Raw genomic sequence first — 24,464 nt, 5'->3', positions numbered from 1 at the left:
AGACTGAAGCATGCTATTTTTAACTTTTATTTTTTTTCTTTCATTCGCATCTTCTTGTACAAAATGACTAATATGGAAATGTTTTACATAATTATACATGTATAAAATCTGATTGCTTACTGTCTCAAGGAGGGAGAGAGGGGTGGGATTTGGAATTCACAACTTTAAATAAAAATGTAAAAAAGTATAGTCACGTCTCAATCACATATATGTGGATTGTTATCTACAATTATCTACAATTTTTACCCCAGTTGAGATAATTTCCTAGCATGCTTTTAGGCCACCTTCCCCAAATTTCTAAAGGTAAAAATTCACTTCTCTACTAGTTCAAACTAAAAGAAAAGTAAATCTGCTTCCTCCAACCCTAACACAATATCAAGACTGTTATCTGTACCACCCACTATTAAAGAACCATTGAATCTTAAGAGCCAGAAGGGGCCTTGAAAATTCACCTAGTCTAACTTCTCATCCTGTGCAGAATCCTTTCAATATTCCCATCATGTGGGTTTTCCAATCTCTTAAATATTTATAATGACTGGGGGGTCAAGGAAGAGCATTTTACATCTTTACCTCATAAGGTAGCCCGTTTCATTTTCTTGACAGCTATTTATAAAGTCTCCCAAGATAAAGCAGATTCTTAGTACTGCCTTTTACAGCTTCACTTGATTAAATCTAATCTTCCTTCCCCCCACCCATAACGGCCTTTCAAATGTCTTCCTTCTTCTAGGCTAATCAGCCCTACTTTATTTAACCATTCCTCCTGTGACAGTTTTGAGTCCCTTTCACATCCTGTTAGTATCCCTCTTAAAAGTATGAAGCCTAGACCTGAATACAATACTTCAAACTGTACTTATGTTCTGCCTAGCTGAAAAAGAGTGGAATGATTACCTCCCTTGTTTCAGATGCTATATACATACATATATATATACACACACACACACACACACACACACCTACATATACACATACATATATATGAATACATATATGTACGTGTGTGTGTGTGTATATATTTATCTTAAATCAATACTGCCTAAAATCACCTCTGGTGGCTACATCCCACAACTGACTTATAATTTGGTTTGTATTTATCCATCAGATCTTTGAACATGAACTACTACATTGTCAGGTCTCCTATATGCTGTAATTTTGAGACTGAATTTTTTTAACCTAAGTACAGTAGGGCTTTATATCAATCTACTAAGTTTTACCTTGTTAATCTGTTCCCATCATTCCATCCTTAAATCTTTCCGAATGCTGATTTTGCCAACCAACATATTTGCTATATCACCCAGCTTTTCTCAGACTATCCAAAGTAGTTGGTAAAAATACCCAAAAGGAAAGGGATAGGATAGAAGCTTATGGAATAACAGTCGAGACTTCCCACAGAGTTGACATCAATTCATTAGTAAATACTTTTATGAATCTACCTGACTATGCTATTATCTAGACCATCTCTCTCCATTCACATGGTCATTATGAGAGATTTTATCAAATTCCCTGCTGAAAATCAAACATCCTATAATCTCCAATCCTATGGAGCTGCTCAAAGATGAAGCCTATCCACACAGCCAATAGCTGTTGAATGCATGAACGAATGATTGGCAAGTGACCTCTCCCTGCTTCCCACTCCATTCTCATTTCACTTAGGCCAAAGATCTAAGGTAGCCCCACCTGGATGTTTATGCCTTGTGGAAGCAGTGACAGGTTTAATACGATCTGTTCAGGGGTATAAACACTCCCAATATAAAATCCCATAATCTAACATTTCTCTGATCTATCAGCCCAACCACTCCATGTAAGAGGCGGCTATAGACTGCCCGCCCATGGAAAAAAGGACTGGCACTTGTGTTGTTGGGCATGGCAAAGAAAAGCCAAGAATGCAGAATTTGTGTTCTAATTCAGTGAAAGGGAGAGGAGAAGAGGGAGGGGATGGCAGGGGAGAAAAGGAGAAAAAGCGTGTGGACTAGAGAGAACGTGAACGACCTGCCTAAGATCCTCCACCCAGCCTGGGTTAGGTATAAACCCAAGACGTGGCTCTCTGCCACCTACAAACAAAACACACTGATATGGAATCCCTGCCCCTTAAATTTCTGACCATTTCCCAAAGAGGTAAGGCTGCAAGTGTCACCAGGACATCCTCCCCGCTTAACCCAAAGGAATTCAGCTCCTTGACCCCAGGTCCTATCAGCCCTCTTAGAATACAAGTGTGCTTTTTGGGGAGACATTTGTTTTCTTTTTTTAGGCTTTCATCCTATTTTTATGATGTCTTTAATTTTTATCATCATTTCCTTTCCATACATATAGACTTCTCCCCTCCCCTCTCCATCAATGTGTCCTTGAACAACAGGGATGAAAGAGAGAGGAAAAAAGTTCAGCAGAACCAACCTACATCATCATCATCTATATAGTGCTTACTATCTGCCAGGCACTGTGCTAAGCACTTTACTATTGTCATCTCATCTGATCTGGTCTGACAGGATGTGGAACATTCCACATTCATAGTTTCCCACCCTCTTGCAATGAAAAGAGGGAGGTGCATTTTCAGCTGCAAAGTTGTTTTTCTCCCCATATGGGTGTTTATACCCCCAAACAGATCATATTAAACCTGCCACTGCTTCCACAAGGCGTAAGCATCCAGGTGGGGCTACCTCAGAACTTTGGCCTAAGTGAAATGAGAATGGGGTGGGAAACAGGGAGAGGTCACTTGTCAATCATTCATGCATTCACAACTATTGACTGTGTGTTGATAGGTTTCAGGGTCGCATTTTTAAAAACAAGTTTATCCATTTCTGTATCTAATATCAGAATCCAACATACCTGAATATCTCTATTGTGCTCCAAAGATAAAATATAAAGAAAACCACAGCTTTGCTTTGCATTTCTTCCAAGCTGCCAATGATAACAAATAAAATGATATTTCTGCCAAAGAACTGTCAAAGAAAGAAAAATGGAAACAGCTTAAAAAAAAAAAACACTGGCACAGACACGCAATTCCTCTTCTGCCCCACCCCTGCCTAACACAATATAAGGATGGTATCTGCAGCAACAATTTAACTCCAGTGATTAACAGCAACTGAATGAACTTGAGATCACCCAGCACCATAAGTCCAAGTATCTAAAGTAACCTATTGTGATAGAAAGGCAACCTTGTTTCCAAGGCCACCACCAACAGAGATTCTCCCCCCTGGTTACACTACTTCCTATATATCACCCCCAATTAAATTAAGCTTCTGATTCCTCCCCTTCCTCAAAAGACCGTGTGAAAAAGACCTAACAACCCACTCTGCCCCTCTGTCACAGTACCAACTTGTCAGGGCACATCTGGCCCCACTGTCCCTACACATGAACAACCCTGGCTCCTTCGACATCACTATGAAAGTTCTACTTTAATAATAATGCGGTCTTTCAAAAATGAAGTATTACGTCCTATTGACAGCATCACTGAGTATACCAATCATGATTCAGGCTTTAAGGCTTACACATGAGTGAGCTGCCTAAGACAAATATCATCCCCATTTCTGGGGAAAAGAAGACAGGGGTTAAGGTGGTAGATGAGGCTCAAACCTGGGTTTTAATCCAGATGTCTTGACTTTAGTCCAGCACTCTATTAGCCCTGCCCCACCACCATGGAGTATCATTTCTTAGGTAAGCTACATTCAGTCTCTTTCTAAGGGAGTTATCTAAAACACAGACTCAACCACCATTTCACCTTGGGGCTAAACAGTCATTCAGTACATATGAGAAGTGCCAAAGGGTCCAGAACAGACCACCCCAAGCACAACCTTGTCCTCAACTGCCCCCACAAAGATGGTATTTCTGGCCAGAAAAAAAGAGCAAAATTCATAGCTAGAGGTTGCACATCTCTTGAAAAGAGTGTGAGAGAGAAAGAGAGAGAGAAAGAGAGAGAGACAGAGAGAGAGACAGAGAGAGAGAGAGAGAGAGAGAGAGAGAGTGTGTGTGTGTGTGTGTATCTCAAGGGAGAAAGTACATATGGAATCTGCAAAACCACCCACTTAATGGCAAAAGCAACCACCAGTCTTATTTGAGAATGGTTGAGTCCCAAAAGAAAAGGAAAGCATTATTTTCTGTTAAGGTAAAATTAAAATGGGAAAACTTCAAACATCTGCTTACTTATGTTCATGCAGAGACAGGAAAACAATGAATATTATTATTTCTAATGAAGTACTTTAGTACGTACTTTTTAACTAGGGAGAAAGAACTGAGAAAATGGCCTAGTTTCATGCTCCATAAAGTCTCAGTGCAGGTTTAAGCTATTTATTAAACCCTAAAACTGCACTAAGACTTTTGATACATGCTGTAATCAAACCTCCCCTGAACCCTTCCTCTCATGCTCCATCATGGCCCAAAGGTAACCCGACTTCTCAGACGCCACGTCAAGGAAGTTCAAGCTCTGGCAGGTTCTACAAGTTCAGAAAGGCTTTGAGCACAGGCCTAGGGACAGGCCATCATCCAAAGGCCAGACAGTTCTGTGGATGGCCAACAGATAGAATTGTTTTAGTCACAGCAACTTATTAAATCATCCGTCTGCTAAGGTGTGGAGGGTCAAATAGATACAGAGTATCCAAACAAATTCAAGCATAATTTTCAGCTCTAACAAAGTGCTTTCTGCCTGGAGGAGCGAGCTGTCAGTCACAGAATGCACTCAAGATGGCAGAACTCTATTTTGGAGAATTCCCCATGATATGATTTTCTCCACGCTTAGGCAGAACTAACCCTACCCATCTGTAAACAGAAAATCATTTGCAAACAGTATCCTACCCAGTGAAATCCTTTATCTACAACCCTTCAGCCCACCTGCACACTACCTGGATCAAGGTGGGGATCACTGGCGACCGAGTGACTCTAAGTAAGGCATTGATGATCTCAACAATCGCTAGCATCTGGCAGAAATACATCATGTCAGCCATGGTGTGGAATGTGTCATAGAAAGAATCTGTAAGATACAAATATCCATTGTTAGAAAACTAAATGGGAAGGTTCCTGAAAGATTAATTTCTCAAAAACATACATTCCCTCTATGGAGAGCTTAAGCAGAGAAACATAAAATTCAACAAACCCTGTTAGATTCAAATATATTGCCAAGACACACATGCCAGTCCCCAAAAAAAGGTCATGCCATTTTTGGCTCCCTTCATAGCATAGTGTCTAACATGAGGATAGTAACAGTCCCATTGAACCCTATCACAGTCAGACCTAGAGTACTGTATTTAGTTTAGGAAACTATAACTTCAGGAAGGACATTGACTAACTGGAATATATCCCGAGCAATACAACCAGGAGAATGGGAGAGTTTGAAAACATTTCCTATGGGTCAGGTGAAGGAACTGGGGATTTTAAAAATACATCACATCAACCATGGAAGTAGAGTAGAGAAGACTTAGGGATGACATGATCTCTAGATTCATATATCTGAAGGATTGCTACATGGAAGAGGGATTAAGGCTTGTTTTGCTTGGCCTCAAAGGGCACAATGAGCAAAGAATATTAATGCACTGTTTAGGGAGCTGTGAACTGGCCCTGCCATTCTGGAAAGCAATTTGGAACTATGCCCCAAAAGCTATTACACTGCGTATCCTTTGATCCAGCAACACCATTACTAGGGCTACATAACAAAGAGATTAAAAAAAGGAGAAGAAAAGGTCTTATGAACAAAACAAAGCAGCTCTGTTTACAGTGGCAAAGAAATGGAAACTGCGGCAGTGCTCATCAATTGTGACACAGCTAAACAAGTTATGATAGCATATGAATGCGATAAATGTGTAGTAAGAAATGTTGAAGGGGACAATTTCAGAAAAATCTAAGAAGATTTGCATGAACTGAAGCAATGTGAAGTATGCAGAAGGACAACAATCAAGAAGCTTTGCCTATTTGTTGACATAGCCCATGCTATTCTGGTTGAATATCAGTTCTAGGGCTACACTAAATCAGCTGAGTGAATATCTGGTATTAGTCCCTGGTCAGTCAGGGTGATCTGGGAAGGGGGAACGACTGGGTGAAGCAGCCAGTGTGGCTAGTCCTGTCAGACCTGGAGGTCTGCCTCGACAAGATAGAAAGCTCATTCATACAACTGACTGTGCTCATGAGACTGCAGTTCAACTCCTGCTGTTGAGAGAAGTGGGGGGAGACAGAAAAGGGCGAGAGGGAAGGAGGCGGAGGCAAGATCCCTCTGCTGAAAGGGAGTGGAAAAGGGGAAGAGGTGGAGGTGTCTTGAGAAGAGGTTTGGAACAGCTTCTGTAATAAGTACATCAGAGTTTTTGTCTGTGCCTAAAGTAATTAAATGCTGCTAAAATGGTAAGTTTATGAGCTGGGTGAAATATTTACAATCGATTGGTATGGTTGCACTTATAATTTATATCTTCATAGTATTCTTTGATGTGTGTAAGAGCTAGAACATTCTGGGTAAACTAAATGAGTTTGTAATTTAATCAATACTTTAACATATATATCCCTTTGTAGTCATAATGGTAACATTAAAATATTCAATTTGGCCAGAGATCAGTGGGAAGGGGCAGGGGAGAGAGGAGGGAGGAAAGGACAGAGTAAGAGCACATCAATGAAAACAAGGGAGAACCCACTTTACAATGCAGTTAAACACCTTAGTACTGACAATTCTCTAGAACAAGGCAAGATATATATAGATAGATAGACATATATATCTATAGATATTTATTATACATATACATACAAGCATATACATATGTACACACACACACACACACACACACACACAAGTGTGTGTATGTATATACTTTTTTAGGTTTCCAATAAGTATAAATGTGAATCCAGGTATTACTTTCAAGATCAGAAGTATGAATAAAAATAAAGAATAAAACCAAATGGGAAGAGAATGATGAGGACTTGTGCCCGAGTTCCCTTTTTAAAATTCCACCTCAAAATGGTCTATTCCACACTGGTCATCTGGGGAGTTTTTCCACTACAGTCTGCCTGCTACCACTGTACTTCGCAGAATACATACTATGTGCTCAGACAGGTGGAAGAATAGCCTCTCTTTCCTAAATGGAGGGAGAACAAAGTCAGGAGGCAGCAGGCAGCCTGTGATGTAACTGCATCTACTTCTTCCTGGATTCCAGGATGCATGGGGTTAGGCCAAAAATACAGCAATCTCCCAAACCTATTTGGAATCTATCTGGCTGGGCTCCACCATCTTCATGGCTCAAGAACCCCCAGAAGAGGAGCTAGGGAGTCTGAGGCATCGAACATCCTCTCACATAAAGTATTATCACCATTTGCTCATGAATAAAATATGATGTAATAGGAAGAACACTGGGCTGGGGGTCAGGAGAGCTGCATTATGGGTTTAAATTTGCCACTAATAAGCTACAGGACCATAGGCAAGTCCCTTTCCCTTCTCTGGGCACCAGTTTCCTCCCTGTCTCACATGGATGTTGTGCAGGCCAGAGGGGAGATATAAATACCAAAGGTAATCAGCAGGCTTGATATAAACATAAAGGTCAGGCTAAAGCTCTCTACAAATGGAAGCTAACACTAGTGTTACTGACACCAAAGGCTCAATTCGAGGGGAATAGAAGGGGAAGCTGGTGCCTGAGAAAGGCACAGGATTGGACACGGGCCTGCTTACTTGCCTTTTCCTAAGATAAACAACCGCACTGTCATGTTGACAAAGATCCAGGAGAATCCTAAGAACTGAACCAGATTATACATGAACAGGTATCCTCTCTTCAGGTTGGCGAAAGCTGAAAATCAAAATAAACAGTGCAGTTAGCTACAAAGAGTGATTTTCACGGCAGGAGGCAGTTTTTCAGGGATTAAATGCCTGACTTTGTTCTTTCTTCCCCAAAGCCCGAAGCTCAGACAGGCAAACTCCTTCCATTAGTTAGCACAGCCACTTAGTTTCTCTCTCAGAGAAGAGAGGACCCTCATGAGCAAGGAGCAAGAATGTTTATGACAATCTGCACTTCCCTTCACATCTCTGAGAAGCAAGTGTGCAGGTACGGGGAGCTCCAGAAAACGAAATGTACATCTGGTGACCTTGGCATCTATAGAAAACTTTATAGATGGAGAAGAAGGAGATGGGCACGGATGTGCCCATATCTCCCCTATAACCCACTGTCACTCCAGTAGGGAGAAATTTTTTAAGCTGTGTAGATTAGGCTGTGCCAGACAGGGAGGGACCAGGAGTGAAAAAGAAAAAAGGACCAGGAAAGAGAACAGGACTAGGGCCAAGGGTTGGGGAAGAGGTGGGAGCAGTGCCAACAGAGGGAGTGTGGGACTTGGAACAGGGTCAGGGCAGAAACTGAGTAGAGGCTAGGCAGTTTTCAGTAAAGAACTCATGAGTTCTAGGTTTTGCTATTACATACTCATTCCTAGGCTGAAATACCCTTCAAAGACATCCAATCAAAAGCCTTGGCTTATGCTCAAATAATCAAATTCCATAATATAACCAATCAAAAGCAGGCCCAGGACAGGAGGACACCAAGTGCCAGCCATCTACCACATGTGATTCATTTAAATTTCAATGTGTTCATTTTATCTTTGTCTCCAGCAATTCTCACCTGCCTCTGCATCATTGAAGAAGCAGAGCTCCAAGGTCTTTCATTTCTTTCTTGGGAAGCAAGGTCACTTACTTACAGGTCCCTCCCACATTAGAAAAGTGAAAACAGAAAGCATACAAGTGCCACTGAAATGTGAGTATGTTGTTTAGAATAAAATCAAAGGAGTCTGATCTCAAACACTGATGGTTACATGTATAGAACCCATCCCCAAGAGGTAGTAATGACAGGAAATATAAATGGGATTCCAAAAAAAGATTCGGAACAGACCATCCAGAAATGCCTACTGAGCCGTGGGGATTAAGCTAACTTGCAATGAGTCCAAATACGCCCTCCACCAGCCTTCCCACAGCCCCTAACATTCCTTGGGCAGTCTCTCTTGGCAAGATACCACAAAATCAGATAGATAACGGATCAAACATAGTATAGCAGTATCTATGTTCCCATACCCTGTCTAATCTGCAGCATTCCTGACCTAATCTTCAACCACAACACATCATTTCACTGCCCTGACCACCGCCCTGTATCCTAGCAGATGAAACCCAAAGACAGACCCAAATGTGATGAGGAACACATTAAAGATGAGGACTTTGATTCAAGAATACACACCCACACAAACCCATAGTCCCCTCCAACACACACACACACACACACACACACACACACACACACACATTCATAAACCACCCCCACATACACACCTATAAACCCACACCCAAACACCTCATTTCAAGAACAAGGAAGTTTTGGCATCAGGAGAAATCATCCATCTTTGCGAATCAATATCCACCCAAGCCTACAACTGCTTTCATGTCCTATTTTTGTAGGTTCATCCCACTCCCTCTGAAAGATAACCGTAGTTAATACTTGAAACGGTAACAGCAGCAACAACTAACTTACAGTCATTTGGAACTCTGGACTCCATCCTGATTTTGTTTATCCGTTCTTCTTCCTAGAATTCAGGGAGAAGTTTCCCCAACAGCAATGAGGAACACTGATCAAAACCCCAATATTAGAAAAAAAGGCCTAGTTTCCCCAAAGCTCTCTCCTTTCAAGTTTTGTCCTTGTCTTATTGAGCACCCTTAAACATCCATATCTGGGACCAAATTTCACACGCCAGGAAATCTCATCCTTGCTCACTGTCATTGCCAGTTACTACCGGAGCACCCAGGTTTCCACTCTTGGAGCCTAACAGGTTTTCCAGTGGAGAGCTGGCCTTTATTCTAGAAAGGGCCTTTACTAGTCATTTTTTTCTATATCTCTGCCTCTGAATAACAGAACCATAACTAAGCAATTCTAGACAGATTCAAAGAAAGGGTGAAGGGGTGGGGTGGAGGAGGAGGGCAGAGGAAGAACGTGTGAGAAATTTTTTAAGATTTGCAAATTTTTCTGAAAACTTTTCAAGGGGCTAAATAGTGAATATTTCTGTCCTCCCAGTCAACATTTCCCCAGTAATGTTAAATTAGAGAAGGTGCTGGGTAAAGATAAACTATCCGAGCTCAACTATAACCCAACTGCTTAGACTCTTACCAAATGTGAACTTGCATGCAACTGATCACCAAATCATTACTGACCTTGGCTTTGAGTTCCATTTCTGCATCAGACTCATCCAGCCAGCGATCAAAATCAGGGGCCAAAAACAGGGGGCGTTTTTCTTGTTTAGTCAGTCTCTCCCACCAATGATTCTCTTTCTTCTGCACTGTGATGTTCACCTGCCTTTGGGTCAGCTTATGAGTCAGCTAGGAAATACAAGAAAACAAAACTAGGTCTGTCTCCCCTTCTCCTTCTCTTCTACCCTCTCCTGCAAACCTACCAAACCCAAGGTACATCGTTGGCTGCTGACAGAGATGCCAGACCCTAATAGAGGACAGACTGTTCACTCAAAGGGAACGGCTATATGGAAGCAGAGTAAGGGATATCCTTTGGAAACCTCTATAATCTATGTCTATAATCTATGAGGAAAGAATACAGGATGTATGCTGAAGCCAGGCTTGTGGTGTAGCAAAGCAGCAGACATGGCATCATGAGGCCAACTCAAATTCCATCAGACACTTCCTAGCTCTATGAAGTAAGGCAAGCCACTTCTCTAAGCTCCAGTTTACTCATCTGTAAAATGGGAATAAAAATGCTTGTGAATTCTACCTCGTACCATTATTGTAAAGAATGCTTTGTAGCCCTTAAAGGGATAAGAAATGTGTTTTTATTATCATTATTATTATTATTCTCTTCCCAAATCCCACAAGACCTGAAATTAATCGGCCAGAAACTTCAAGTCAGTTCCTCCAATCCAAGTTTAGCCTTCTTTCCACTCAGTAAGAGAACCTGAGTCTGAATCCTGCCTTTTACCTGTGACCATAGGCAAATCACTTCCTTCTCTAGGTTAAAAAAAAATAAAAGATAAAGAAATTAAATGACCAGAAACTGGGTACTTAAAAGGTCATGGAACAGATCATAAGAACACTAGTTATTTTTTCCAAACCCACTGTGGGTGGTATGGATGAGAAAACAGGTAATAGAGGCAGATGCTGTTAGTGCTTGACTGGGGTAAGGGGAGACATCTGCTAGCATAGGAAGGGCTCCCAGACCCTTTCAAGGCCACATTCTCTTGGGAAGGAAGAGATGAGAGAGGGTATTCCCTCACCCCTTAAGGAAAATATCAGCATTCTCATGGAACCAGAATTACAGGAGAAAGCCTGCTGTACTAGACTGGTGGTCAACAGACATTAAAGGCTGCATTTGATTCTTGGCTCTGTCTTAGAAGCTGGTCACACACAGGCCACCTTCCCCTGCTGGATTTGCTCTATCACCTGTAAAATAAGTGGGGTAGGACTAGAGGAACTCCATGACCCTTCTTGTTCTAATGCTCACAGGCTCTTAGTGGCCTAGGTCCTACCCAATCCATAATGTGTATATCTTTTCTGAATGAGCAGCAAAACCTCATGCAAGTTGTGCCCAAGCATGCTCAGTCTCTTAACCACCCCCCTATAAGAGGTGACTGAACTCCACTCAGAAATGTTCACTAGTGATAGGGAACTCATTGCCTGGAAATGCTGGCATCAAGACAAGTACTCGGCCCATCTTGGAGCAGTTCTGTCCAATGGGATCAGATACAGTCTTTCTTTCCACTGGGGCTCTTCCTTGCATTTTTCCAACCAACTTCATACTTCTTAGAGTGTGCTACAAATAACACCAGCTCCATCCTCCTCCATACTGCCTACCCAGGGGCCTCTTCCACACATTACCTTCATGGTTCTTCTCAGATGCTGTCTCAAGAATAACTGAGCCTTTAATGGAATGGAAATATGAGCTCACTCCCCTGAAGCCGGGGGTGTATGTAATTCAGTCACATCCAAAGCAACTACATTAAAGCATCTACGGTATTCTACCCTCCACCTCACCCCCACCACCCAGCAACACTAGGGAAAATGTACCTTCCAGGGCACAAGGGGAATAGAAAGCCCTTGCTTCCATTCTCCAGGTAAGTTTTAGCCTCTGCAAATGTCAGCTCTTCTGACTATCACTGTAGAAGGGGTGTAGAAAAGGCTCTTCTTCTCCCTGAATAATACCCTGAAAGCTCTGTTCACTCCTTCAGTATTTCTGTATGCTGTCCATGTTAGTCATGTAGTCTAGAACCAGAAAATGTTAGCACTAGAAGAGAGTTTGGAAAGTATGCAGTTCAACTCCCTGGGAGAAGAACTAAGATTCAAAGAGAGTCGGCCACAGAATTAGTGGCACAGCCAGGACCAGAATCCAGGGTTCCAACCCCACCACTCTTTCCACTTATATCACTCAGCCACTTTGTGCATACAGAGCAGCCCTCTTCTTGTTGCCAGTGAATACGAACTAATCTTGATTAAACTGAAAGCAGAGGGCTTATTGCCATATTCTAGGCATAGAATGAGAAAGGCTTGAACTAAGAAGGTAAGCAGGGGAATTTAAAGGAAAAGGAATACATGAATAACAAAGCCATTACCACAGAGCTCCATCTCCCAGCTGTCAAATGAAGGTAAAGCATAGATGGCTTAAGGACTGCTTGAATAAAATGCATGCTCTTTAAGGGCAAGAACTGTTTTTTCTTTTCATCTTTTATTCCAGTTCCCTAGCACAAAGGTTTGAACAATGTAGGTACTTAAATATCAATAGACATAACCCACATGAACAAAAGCTCTTGGGGGGGGGGGGAGCCGAATTCTCAATTTTTAAGACTGTAAAGGAAAGGGGCAGCTAGGTGGCGCAGTGGATAGAGCACTGGCCCTGGAGTCAGGAGGACCTCAGTTCAAATTCAGCCTCAGACATTTACTAGTTATGCGACCCTGAGCAAGTCACTTAACCCCGATTGCTTCTCCCCACCCCCCCACCCCCACAAAAAAAAAAAAGAGAGAGTAAAGGCATCCTAAAACCAAAAAGCTTAAGAACTGCTGGTTTAAAGCAAAGAAAAGGCACCAAGGGCCTTGCACTCCATACAATGGGCCTCTTAAGGGCACTTTGTAGGCCAAAGTGCAGCTAATCTCAAGTCAGACAAAAATTAATCTGTGCTCTCTGAAACTTAGCTATTTCTAGACTTTTGTATTGGGGGAAGGGGTGAATTATTGTTCATCCTTTAGTTTCCATCTCAAAAGTGATGCCAACAGAGCACAAGCTCTTACAGGTCCTCCTGAACCTCTAAAAGTATGAACCTGGTAACCAACCATGTGTCTGCTGTGAGATTGTGCATCTAACCATGCTGGGGAAGGAAGACTCATCCCCAGGAGCCTGACCACCAGGTGATGTGCCTTCTTGGTCATAGCAGCTCAAGGAGCACTACTTCAGAACTATTAAAACACTGAAGAAGTGAATGCTAAAAAGGTAAGTAAATTCTCCCTTGGTTTTCCTTGCCCTTTTTCAATCCTGAGGCCAGAAACATTTTTCTTTTTTTCAAAGAAGAGAACCCATACCTGAGGCTTCACAGGTTCTAGGAATTCCAAGTGAAATTCATATACATTGTCTCCTTTGGCACCATGACCATGGGCTACAAAGGAAAAACAGAGGTCAGCATGGACAGGGGCAAAGCAAATCTATCCCCACATCAATTCAGGTGAAATCTCTTATAGCTCTCTGTGTATGTATAAGCCAATCCAGACTGAGTAGGCCAAATATGAGAGTTTGTTCATAGGGACAATCACTAGATACAGTTATTTAGCTTGACAGAAAGTCTTTTTTATTTCTATACGCACTTTGTATTTAGATAAAATTGTTTGTGGTATGTGTAGGGTGTGGGGTGGGAATGGCAGGCATGGAGGAAAAACAAAAGAAGCCACATATACCTAATTTTCAAATTTCTTCTTGTTCTTGATCCACAGTGGATGGCAATTGGGTTGAAGCCTTTGTGTTATCTTGTTTATGAGATCGAGAAAGAAAAGCTGCCAAGATACATGGAAATTTCAGACTGCCTAACTATGGTGGTCTTCAGCTCTAGAAACTCCCATCCATGTGGCGAGGGAGGGTAAGGGTCAAAATAAAGGGAAATGGATTGAAAAAGCAGCTACCTCCTTTTAGGACATGGAATTGAGCCAAATGGCAGAGAGAGGCAGTATGATGTAGCGAATGGGTTCTTAAACCTTTTTGGGTGTTATGGCCCATTTTAGCAATCTGGTAAAACCAATGGTCCCCTTCTTAGAAAAATGTTTTTAAATACATAAAATAAAATACAAAAGATTACAAAGGAAATCAATTATGTTGGAACATAGCTGTTAATTTTTTTACATCAAGTTCACAGGCCCCAGGTAAAGAACCCTTGATATAACAAAAAAGTCTTAGAGTTAGGAAGCCTGGACTCAAGTCCTGGCTCCAAACACTTAACAGGTAACCCTGGGCTTCATATCTTGGATGATCTATAACATTTCACCTCTCTGGGACTCAGTTCCCTCACCTGCAAATTGAGATGGACTAGATGTTTTCTAAGGTCCCATCTAACTAAATCCTATGATCCTAAATTGAGGAAAAATAAAGTCTTTCTGAGTCCCAGCCTAAGCTAGAACAGTAATATAAAAGAAAAGATGAGGAAAGAAATGGTTTCTGAATTAATCCATAAAAAAGACACCAAGCTGTCCCTCTTAGTTTCTCTATACTACCACTTTCCTTCCCCCTCTCCGACAGGTGTGCATGTCAGGGAGTCCAGAGCACAGGGATCACTAGATACTCTGGTTGCTGACTTTCTTGACTATTTCTTTCCTTTTTCTTTACAAATCCATGATGACACTATTTCTTGACACTATAATAACCAACCTTTCAAACCTAGACTACTTAAGAAAATCAGACCCCGATTTTCTGGCCAATAAAAGCCACTCTACATCTCTTCTCCAATGGGAATTGGCATTTCAATGAAATTTGAGGGAATTTTATTGATACTTTTTCTTCTTTTACCAGTCATTTCTGGATTTCTCTTCATTTCCACCCAAGAGTCTTCCTTTGTAACAAAGAAAGACCACTAAGCAAAACCAGATGACACAGTCAACGCATCTGAGAGCAGATGCGGTTTCTGACCCAAGGCTTATTTCAGCCGTCATTCACTGGCATCATTGTTCTCCCGCTGATGGTTCCCAAATCTGACATTCAGGAACATCTTTCTTGGGGAACAGGGGAAGAACCCTTCCCTGGTATGAACCAGGTGAAATTCAAGTACACTGACCTCTCAGAAGCCCCTATAAGACCCGCACTCTCCTGGATGTTGTAGCAATCATATGAAACAAATCTTGACTTTTCCAATTTTGTACTTTCCCAACTCATTCATTTTTCTTTATGTCCAATGGAATCAGAGGATAAGCAACAGTAAAGGAATAAATCAAGGCAAATAAAAACAAAATAAAACTGCTACCAAGTTTGTTTTTTATTTCACATAAAGGAGCCCTTATATGTGGATACTAACCTTTGAAATGAAGGACATTTTCAGTAATGCTGATGTCAGGATGCTGTGGAAGGAGATCAAGAACATGAACAGGAATTGGAGCTCTAATGGTGGGGAAAAAATTAAATTAAATAGGTATTTAATTTCCACCCTCAAGCTTAGGGCCCTCTCTTTCCCCCAGCATGTTCTGAGCCAAAATACTTGGTTATCTATTCATGCCAAGACACAAGGTTTCTGTATATTTATTTGTATTCTATCTTCAACAGCTTGGAAGGGAGAGATTAGGGAAAGGCTCAGCTAGAATGTCTCAAATCATTAGAACTGTCTACTGTCTGTTTTCAAGTTCCTCCAGTAGCTGTGCCCTAAGTAGAACTGCTTACAACTAATGTCAGAGAGAGAACTCCCCCCTACCCCCCACTCCAGTGTCATTAGGCAAGAGGCAACATGTTTCCAAGGAGTCATCACTGCCTCCCTGATCAGTTCTTTCAACCAGCCTCAGCAATCTCTACATCATCTCACATCTCTGAGAAAAATCAGATAAAGGAGGAGGAGGTAGGCAGGCACGCTGAAGGACAGGCTGTGGAAGCTAACTGGGCAAAATGCCAGAAGCCAGGAGGCACATTGGCTGGCAAGGGAACAGCTCCATAAGAACAAAAACTGTCCTCAGTATAAGGAAGAAAGCAACTGTTAAATTTCATGTTTCATCTCTTTATGCCTGATTCTCATCAGGGTTGCTTCCTACCCAGCTTGGAAAGTGATTCTATCCCATTTCCCGTCTATATGGCTGTGAAGTAAAACAGTATGAGTGGCATCACTCCATTCCTTCAAACTGGCTTCTGGAGCCATCATCTAACATAGGCTTGACTGCCCACCTGAAGGGTGGGCCTAGGAGCCTAGCAAGGAACTCCATCAGGCTATTTCTGAACACAAACTTGGCAGTAAGGGGCAGGTTCTGCCCCATACTTCCCACAGTATTATGAACTCTCCAGTGCAATCATTGCTGCAGTGGGGAGAAGAACTGAAGTATGGGATCACTCATTTAGAGCCAGAAAAGATCTCAGAAGCTATCTCACGCAAACTCCTCCCTCCCCTGGTTTGCAGATAAAGAAACTAAAGCACAGGGAAGTGAAAAAGTGACTTTCCAAGGTCATGCAGGTAGTGCAGAAGCCCATCTCCTCTGAACCCAAATACCATCAAAGGTGTTTCTACTGGTCCACAGAACTCAGTCTGATACTATTACCAGAAATAAGCTCTAAATTGGGGATGACAAGAAGGGTAAATAAGTCCCAATTTAAAGAAATACTCAATACTTGGTGACACTTTTCTTTTTTCAGACTTCCCCCCACCTTCCATGTCCCAGCTCAGCTAAGTACTCAGAGTCCCTTTCTCCAATGGTCAGTGTAGACTCCTATCCCAGAGTCCAGCCCCAGCATCCCCCAAAGACGGAATCCATTATCCCAGGAACTAGCTTCATAAACTCTTACCCCATCCCTCCCTCGGAAAGTTCAGATACTCACTCATGATCACCACAAGCACAGGGAACTTCCTGGCTCAGTTGAGGGGAAGAACCCATAGGGTTTGGGGAAAAGGGGAAAAAAAAACCACCTGCCAAGTACCTAAATGGTAAGGATGGGGGTTAGGGGAAGAGAGAGCACTGTCATGGCAGAGTGCAAATTAAAAGACTCAGAGACATGCAGGAACCCAACCAGAGTAGGCCTAACAGCAATCATCTCTAATAAGATAATTTATGATCGAAAACAGTAATATTCTAACCTTCACATAACAAGCACAGTACAACTATGGAATAAGTTTGGCCACCCCCACTCTCCAGTCCTCCTGTCTTATCCGAAGGCCATATTTGTGAACAAACTGACAGATCAATGGCGTCACGTGTGGGTGGAAGGTAAAGGTACAGACGCCACTATTAACTTGGGAAGGAGACTGACTTGGGGAATCAAATCCTTAACTTTGAGCATTCCAATCAAACTGACCCAACCCTTTCTCCACCTCCCATAATCTGACTTACCTTGACAATAACCTTTAAGTTCTATTGTACTACAGCAAAAGAGTTTGGTAAACTTTAAAATATTATATACATGGGAAGAGTCAATAATTTTTTTTTGGTCTAGATCTGTGACTTCATGGATACAGGGAACTCAAGATATGTAAATCCCTTCCACTAATGCAAATTGGTGAATCATCGGTAATTTGCAGTCTTAGAGAGTTACCTGGGGCACTTGGGGTTAAGTAATTTGTCTATGATCACAAAGCCAATATCCATTACAGGCAGGATTTGAACATAGGCTTTCTTGACTAGAAAGTCAATCTTCTATCCACCACACCATGCTGCCCCTCACTAACAAGAACCATAATTTAAAATTTTTAAATTACTAACAATTCACACTTATAACCGTTTTATAAAAACACTCTCTCCACTAAGACCTCATGAGATCAGTATTTATTATACTCATTTATAGATGTAGAAACTGATGATGAGCAAATGATACACCCAGGATCACATAACTAGTAAGTCTTAGATTCTAGCCCATGTTTCCTGACTCCATATGCATCAGTTCTTCCCCTGGGCCTATAATGAACTGAGATTGACTTTCCAGGACAGCAAGAATACAAAACTTGTTCTGAATCACTAGAAAAGGTCAAAGAAGGACACTTCCTCTAGGGGGATTTTGAAACATATAATATCTCCTTAACCCACCTCTTAACTAGGGGCCAGCCCTGCCTAGAGGAGGAGGCTCTAGGAGTGAGGGAGCAATAATTTCTAGCTGCATGCTACCAGACCTACCTTGGCCCTGCTATACAAACCTGCCCCCTCCTTTGAAGTTGACTGCTAAAGTACACAACAGACCCAGTGGAAGGGCAAGAAGCCGCAGTCTGCCACTTAATAGCTATGTGACCTTTGGCAGTAGTTACTTCACTCTCATCAATAAACAGAGGGGATTGGATTTAGTGAAACCTTAACTCTAATACTTTTGTTTTTCTCCAAGCTCATCTAACTCATCCCCTCCAGGACCAGGAGTCCTTCTGTCTTCCCTTAAGAATCAATCAATTTGGGGGCGGAGCCAAGATGGTGCAGTGAAAGCATTGACTTGCTTGCGCTCTCCCCCAAACCCCTCCAAATACTCATAAAAAATGGCTCTGAACAAATTCTGAAGCAGCAGAACCCACAAAAAGACAGAGTGAAACAAATTTCCAGCCCAACACAACCTGGATGATTAATCAGAAAGGTGTATCACACCAGGCTGGGAGCGCAGTGCAGGGCAGCATGGGCGTGCAGGCCACAGCAAACCTGGAGCAGTCCTCAGAGGAATGGATCACGGGCAGCTGTGGAAGTTTCCAGACTCCTCAATCCATGAATGCCAAAGACAACTTAGAAGGTCAGTGGGAAAAGTCTGTTTCTGTGAGTGCTCAGAGAGGAAGGTGGGGTTTTAGCTCCATTCCCCAAGAGCGTGGCCCTGGGGGGGGGCAGCTGCTTCCCGAGCTTCCGCCCACAGACTGAGGGGGAATCCAGTGGCTGATCAGAGAGGGATTGCAGGGATCTCTTTGCCAGTGCTGAGGCAAGAATTTCTTGCTTTGCCCGTGTGTGGATCTGGGTCACAGTTCTGGGCGGCGATGCTGGGGTGAGGAAGAGCGCTGGCGTGGTGAAGCTTGTAGTGGCTGTGAAGAGGAACCCCTCCTCACAGTTAAGGCAGGCCAGGAAAGGCCTCGCCCCTTATCCTACCACCTTGGAAAAACTGAAAATTTACAGGTCCCTACAAGTATCTCTGAAAACAGCTGTATAAATCCCCGAAGCTTGGGACAGTACACTCTCCACATTGGAAGCAGACTCTTACCTTAACAAAGAGTTTAAAACTCAAGTAATTGGCCGGGATCATGAGCAAGCAGCACAAAAAGAGTCAGACTACATTATCTTACTGTGGTGAAAAAGAAGATCAAAATATACAACCAGAAGAAGACAAAAAGTCAAAGCTCCTACATTCAAAGCCTCCAAGAAAAATATGAATCAGTCCCAGGCCTTGGAAGAGCTCAAAAGGGATTTTGAGCAAGTAAGGGAAGTAGAGGAAAAACTGGGAAGAGAAATGAGAGTGATGCAAGAAAATCATGAAAAACAAGTCAACAGCTTGCTAAAGGAGACCCAAAAAAATACTGAAGAAAATAACACCTTAAAAAACAGCCTAACCCAAATGGCAAAAGAGGTCCAAAAAGCCAATGAGGAGAAAAATGCCCTAAAAAGAAAAATTGGCCAAATGGAAAAGGAAGTCCAAAAGATTACTGAAGAAAATACTTCCTTAAAAATTAGAATAGAGCAATTGGAAGCTAGTGACTTTATGAGAAATCAAGACACTGTAAAACAAATCCAAAAGAATGAAAAATTAGAAAACAATGTGAAATATCTCATTGGAAAAACAACTGACCTGGAAAATAGATCCAGGAGAGAGAATTTAAAAATTATTGGACTATCTGAAAGCCATGATCAAAAAAAAGAGCCTAGACATCATCTTTCAAGAAATTATCAAGGAAAACTGCCCTGATATAGTAGAACCAGAGGGCAAAATAGAAATTGAAAGAATCCACAGATCTCCTCCTGAAAGAGATCCCCAAAGGAAAACTCCTAGGAATATTGTAGCCAAATTCCAGAGTTCCCAGGTCAAGGAGAAAATATTACAAGCTGCCAGAAGGAAACAATTCAAGTACTGTGGAAACACAATCAGGATAACACAAGATTTAGCAGCTTCTACATTAAAGGACCACAGGGCATGGAATATAATATTCCGGAGGTCAAACGAGATAGGATTACAACCAAGAATCACCTACCCAGCAAAACTGAGTATAATCCTTCAGGGGAAAAAAATGGTCATTCAGTGAAATAGAGGACTTTCAAGCATTCCTGATGAAAAGACCAGAGCTAAACAGAAAATTTGACTTTCAAATACAGGACTCCAGTGGAACATGAAGAGGTAAACAGGAAAGAGAAATCATAAGAGACTTATTAAGATTGAACTGTTTACATTCCTGCATGGAAAGATGATATTTATAACTCATGAGACCTTTGTCAGTATTAGGGTAGTTGAAGGAAAAAATTATATGTGTGTATAAATAGATAGATAGATAGATAGACAGATAGATAGATAGATAGATAGAGGGCACAGGGTGAGTTGAAGATTAAGGGGTCATATCTGGAGAATAAAATTAAGGGATGAGAGAGGATGATACTTGGAGAAGAAAGGGAAGGTAGAATGGGGTAAATTATCTCACAAAAAAAAACAGAAAAGTCTCTCACAGTGGAGGGGAAACAGGGGAAGGTGAGAGGGAATGAGGAATCTTATTCTCATAGGATTTGGCTTAAGGAGGAATAACATACACATTCAATTGGGTATGGAAATCTGTCTTACCCTACAGGAAAATAGGGGGAGAAGGGAGAAGAGAGCAGGGATGATAGAGAGGAGGGCAGATTGGGAAAGGCAGTAATCAGAAGTAAATACTTCTGAGGAGGGACAGGGTCAAAAGAAAGAATAGAATAAATGGGAGGGCAGGATAGGATTAAGAGAAATTGAGTTAGTTTTTCACAACATGTCTACTAGAAGTGTTTTGCATAACTGCACATGTACAACCTATATTGAGTTGCTTGCCTTTTCAATGAGGGTGGGTGGGGAGGGAGGAAGGGAGAAAATTTGGAACTCAAAGTTTTAAAAACACATGTTTTAAAAAAAATGTTTTCACATGCAACTGGGAAATAAGAAATACAGGAAATGGGGTACAGAAGTCTATCCTGCTCTACAGGAAAATAGAAGGGGAAGGGGATAAAAGAAGGGAGGGGGGAGAGATAGAAGAGAAGGCAGACAGAAGGGGTATTCAGAATGCATGCCATCTTGGGGTGGGGGGAGGGGTGAGAAATTTGGAACTAAAAAACTTGTGGAAGTGAATACTGAAAACTAAAAATAAATAAATTTATGTTTAAAGAAAAAAGAATCAATCAACTTAGGGGCAGCCCTGAAGTCAGGAGGACCTGAGTTCAAATCCAGCCTCAGACACTTGACACTTAACTAGCTGTATGACCTTGGGCAAGTCACTTAACTCCATTGCCTAGTCGGAAAAAAAATCAATCAACTTAAAAAAGAAAAAAAGAGAATCAATGAACTTATTGCCTCTTCTGCTCACCCCATCTGTGTCAAGACCAAGAAGAACTACCTGAATAAGTAAATACAAAATAAAGTAAAAAGTAACTGAGGAGAAGCACTAATAACTTGGGGAAGTGAGGAAAGGCCTCATATAGCACCTGATCTGATAAGGGTTCTGAGAAGTGGAATGAAGTGCAGGAGAGCATTCTAGCATGGAGTACAGCTTGAAACCTTGGAGTCAGCTTCAACTCCTCCTTCACCCATTTTTCACATATAATCAGATTCTACCTCCACAATCTTCCCTCAACGGTCCTCTCCTTTCCATTCCCACTGCCACCACCTAATTCGGGCCTTCATCTTACCTGACCTCCTGTGATAGCCTCATAAATGGTTTCCTAGTCTTTGGCTTCTGTCCACCCTAGCAGATTAATCTTTCTAACATTCCACTGATTTGAGCAAATGAGATCCTCAGTGTATTGTGGTGAAATCAGTACTGGATTTAAGAAGACCTGAGTTTGAATCCCAGCTTTGCTACTTACTCCCTGGGTGACCTTAAGCAAATCACTTAATCTTTCTGTGTCTCAGTTTCCTCATTTTACCCTATAAAATAGGGGAGTTGAACGAGATGATCTCTAAAGTCTTCAGGCCCATTAGAATCTATGATCTCTATGATAGTTTCTGCTCAGAAACCATCAAAGACTTCCTACTACCTTCTGCATAAAGTCCAAATTCCTTAACCTGGCATTTGAAACTATCTTCTAGCATTAATCTATCCTTTTCAGCCAAACTAGGGAGCTTACTGTTCCCTGAATACATCCTACACTTCCCCACATCTGCACCTACGTTTTTCTTTGTGTTTTAAAAGCCAGATTACCTGGTTGAAACCATTCTTCATGCCTAATTTCAAATGCCACCTCTTCTTAAGGGCATTCTCTTAAATCCTCTTGATGCCTGAAGTGTCCTTTCATCCTCAAATTTATGATGGCACTTTATTTTGTGTGTCTCTTCAACACTTACCACATTCTACTTTGGGATATTTATTTGTATACACATGTTATACCCCTTAGAAGATTATAAACTCCATGAAAGCAGTGATCAAATCTGATTCATCTCTTCCTATACCACAGTGTCTGGTAATTATTATGCACTGGTTAAACATTTATCAAATGTATTGATTTACCAGCCAGAGGACCTGAGATTTAAACACGATGGAGAATGTTCCAGAATATAAAATCTAGTTCTGTATACGGCAAAGAACCAGTCCATCTCCTTTACCCTAGGATCTCCTTAGGGTGAACCCTGGGCCTGGGATGAACTGAAATTGACTTTCCTGGACAGCAAGAACACGAAACTTGTCTAAACATATATTCTGTTAAGGTAAGTTATGCTGAGCCCCCCACCCCCATATCCAACCTACCTATCTAGATTTCCACTCCCAACAGCAGAACATGTCAAAGAAGGAGACTTCCTCTAGGGGGATTTTGAAATACATAATATACTCACTCCTTAACCCAGGCTCTTAGCTAGGGGCCAGCCCTGCCTAGAGGAGGCTCCAGGGGTGAGGGAACAATAATTTCTAGCTGCATCCTACCAACCCTACCTTTGGCCCCGCTATACAAACCTGCCCCTTCCTCTGAAGTCGACTGATACAGTACACAACAGACCCAGGGGAAGGGCAAGAAGCCCCAATCTGTCCCGAGTCAAGGCTGGCACTCTTAGCATGATCCCACGCATGGGGACCATGTGCACTTGTCTGAACATGGAGCCAGCCTCGCTGGCAGCTGCCTGACCCGCGCCACCACTGGGCTCCCCCCGTCACGCACCTCCACGTGCACGGATGGGGTGGGCCCGAGAGGCGACGGAGGCCCGGGCGGCGGAGGTGCACGCGGGGAGACACACACAGAGAAACCCACCCCAAAAACCCCCACAACCACCCCTCCCGCGAGGGTCACGCGTGTTCACCACACAGGCGAATATCCCCACAGGCGCGGGGCCAGGGAAGGCTGAGAAAGGAAGGCGGGACGCCCCCCCGGGCGGGACGCCCCCCCGCAGGGGCCACGGCACCAGGTGGGCCCGGCCTGGCCGCTTTACCTGCACGTCGCTCAGCTCCACGCGCAGATACACCTCGCGATGCCTTTGGGCCCAGTAGACGTGCGGGGTCAGCACCTGGTTCTGCATGGCCGCTGCCGGGCTTCCCGGGTGCCGGGGAGGAGCGGGCGGGGAGTCGGATCCTCCGCAACAGCTGGAGAACCACTGGAGCCAGAGCCGAGGAACTGGCAGCGATGCTCGGGGTGCGCGCGCCGCCGCGCCGGTCCCCGAGCCTCGGGTCCGCGCCCCCTTCGCCCGGGGCTCTGCGCCTGCGCGCCGGAACGGCAGCCGGGAGGGGGGTCGGGGGGGGTCGGGGGGAGGTCTGGGAGCGGCGTATGCGTGCTCCCTGCGGCGGGGAGGCGGGGCGCACCCGACGGCTTGTTACCGTGGGAAGTCTGTCCTGATTCGGTGACCCGCACCCTGGATCCGCGGCCCTGGGCTGCTGGGGGCGGATGCAGGGAGTGCCCCATGGGGGACAGTGAGCGCCAGTTAGCTCCTTTAGAAATCCCCTCTGGCACCCCCTTTGCGGGCTACGTGGAGCCGCCCGGCGGGGAACAGGGCAAGTGGGCTTTAAAAAAAAAACAAAACCGGGCTCGCTAACAACCTTAGAGCAAGCGGGGATAGAACTTGGCCTGGCTACCTAGCAGGCATAATCGCTGTTACTCCCCTCGGTCTGCACTGCTCCCCCTTCAGAATTTTGCTCCTTCCACCCTCCAGAGTCATTCCTTTGCACCTGTCACAGCCTACCTACCTTGTATTATAGTTCTCTGTTCTATACCTTCCTCATTAGTCTAAGCTTCC

General features: G+C 43.1%; 1 protein-coding gene across 1 annotated transcript in view; it reads right to left on the bottom strand.

Moving 5' to 3' along the window:
- Positions 1 to 23,913, bottom strand: part of HACD3 (3-hydroxyacyl-CoA dehydratase 3) — a 28,799-nt gene extending 4,886 nt beyond the window's left edge. Inside the window, exons 1-8 of the mRNA XM_020983152.2 lie at positions 23,667 to 23,913; positions 15,460 to 15,502; positions 13,490 to 13,563; positions 10,130 to 10,294; positions 9,456 to 9,507; positions 7,629 to 7,739; positions 4,830 to 4,957; positions 2,821 to 2,933 (exon numbers count right to left, since the gene is read on the bottom strand). Of these exons, the coding sequence (XP_020838811.1) occupies positions 2,821 to 2,933; positions 4,830 to 4,957; positions 7,629 to 7,739; positions 9,456 to 9,507; positions 10,130 to 10,294; positions 13,490 to 13,563; positions 15,460 to 15,502; positions 23,667 to 23,753 (773 nt within the window). The 5' untranslated portion in view covers positions 23,754 to 23,913. The remainder of the gene's footprint in view (positions 1 to 2,820; positions 2,934 to 4,829; positions 4,958 to 7,628; positions 7,740 to 9,455; positions 9,508 to 10,129; positions 10,295 to 13,489; positions 13,564 to 15,459; positions 15,503 to 23,666) is intronic.
- Between the last annotated feature and the right edge of the window lie 551 nt (positions 23,914 to 24,464).

This window comes from Phascolarctos cinereus, unplaced genomic scaffold (genome assembly GCF_003287225.1).
Source record: "Phascolarctos cinereus isolate Bilbo 61053 unplaced genomic scaffold, phaCin_HiC Scaffold_3;HRSCAF=262, whole genome shotgun sequence".
In the NCBI taxonomy this organism is placed as follows: domain Eukaryota; kingdom Metazoa; phylum Chordata; class Mammalia; order Diprotodontia; family Phascolarctidae; genus Phascolarctos; species Phascolarctos cinereus.
Note: the sequence above shows the minus strand (reverse complement) of the source record. Positions and strands in the feature narration are given on the sequence as shown.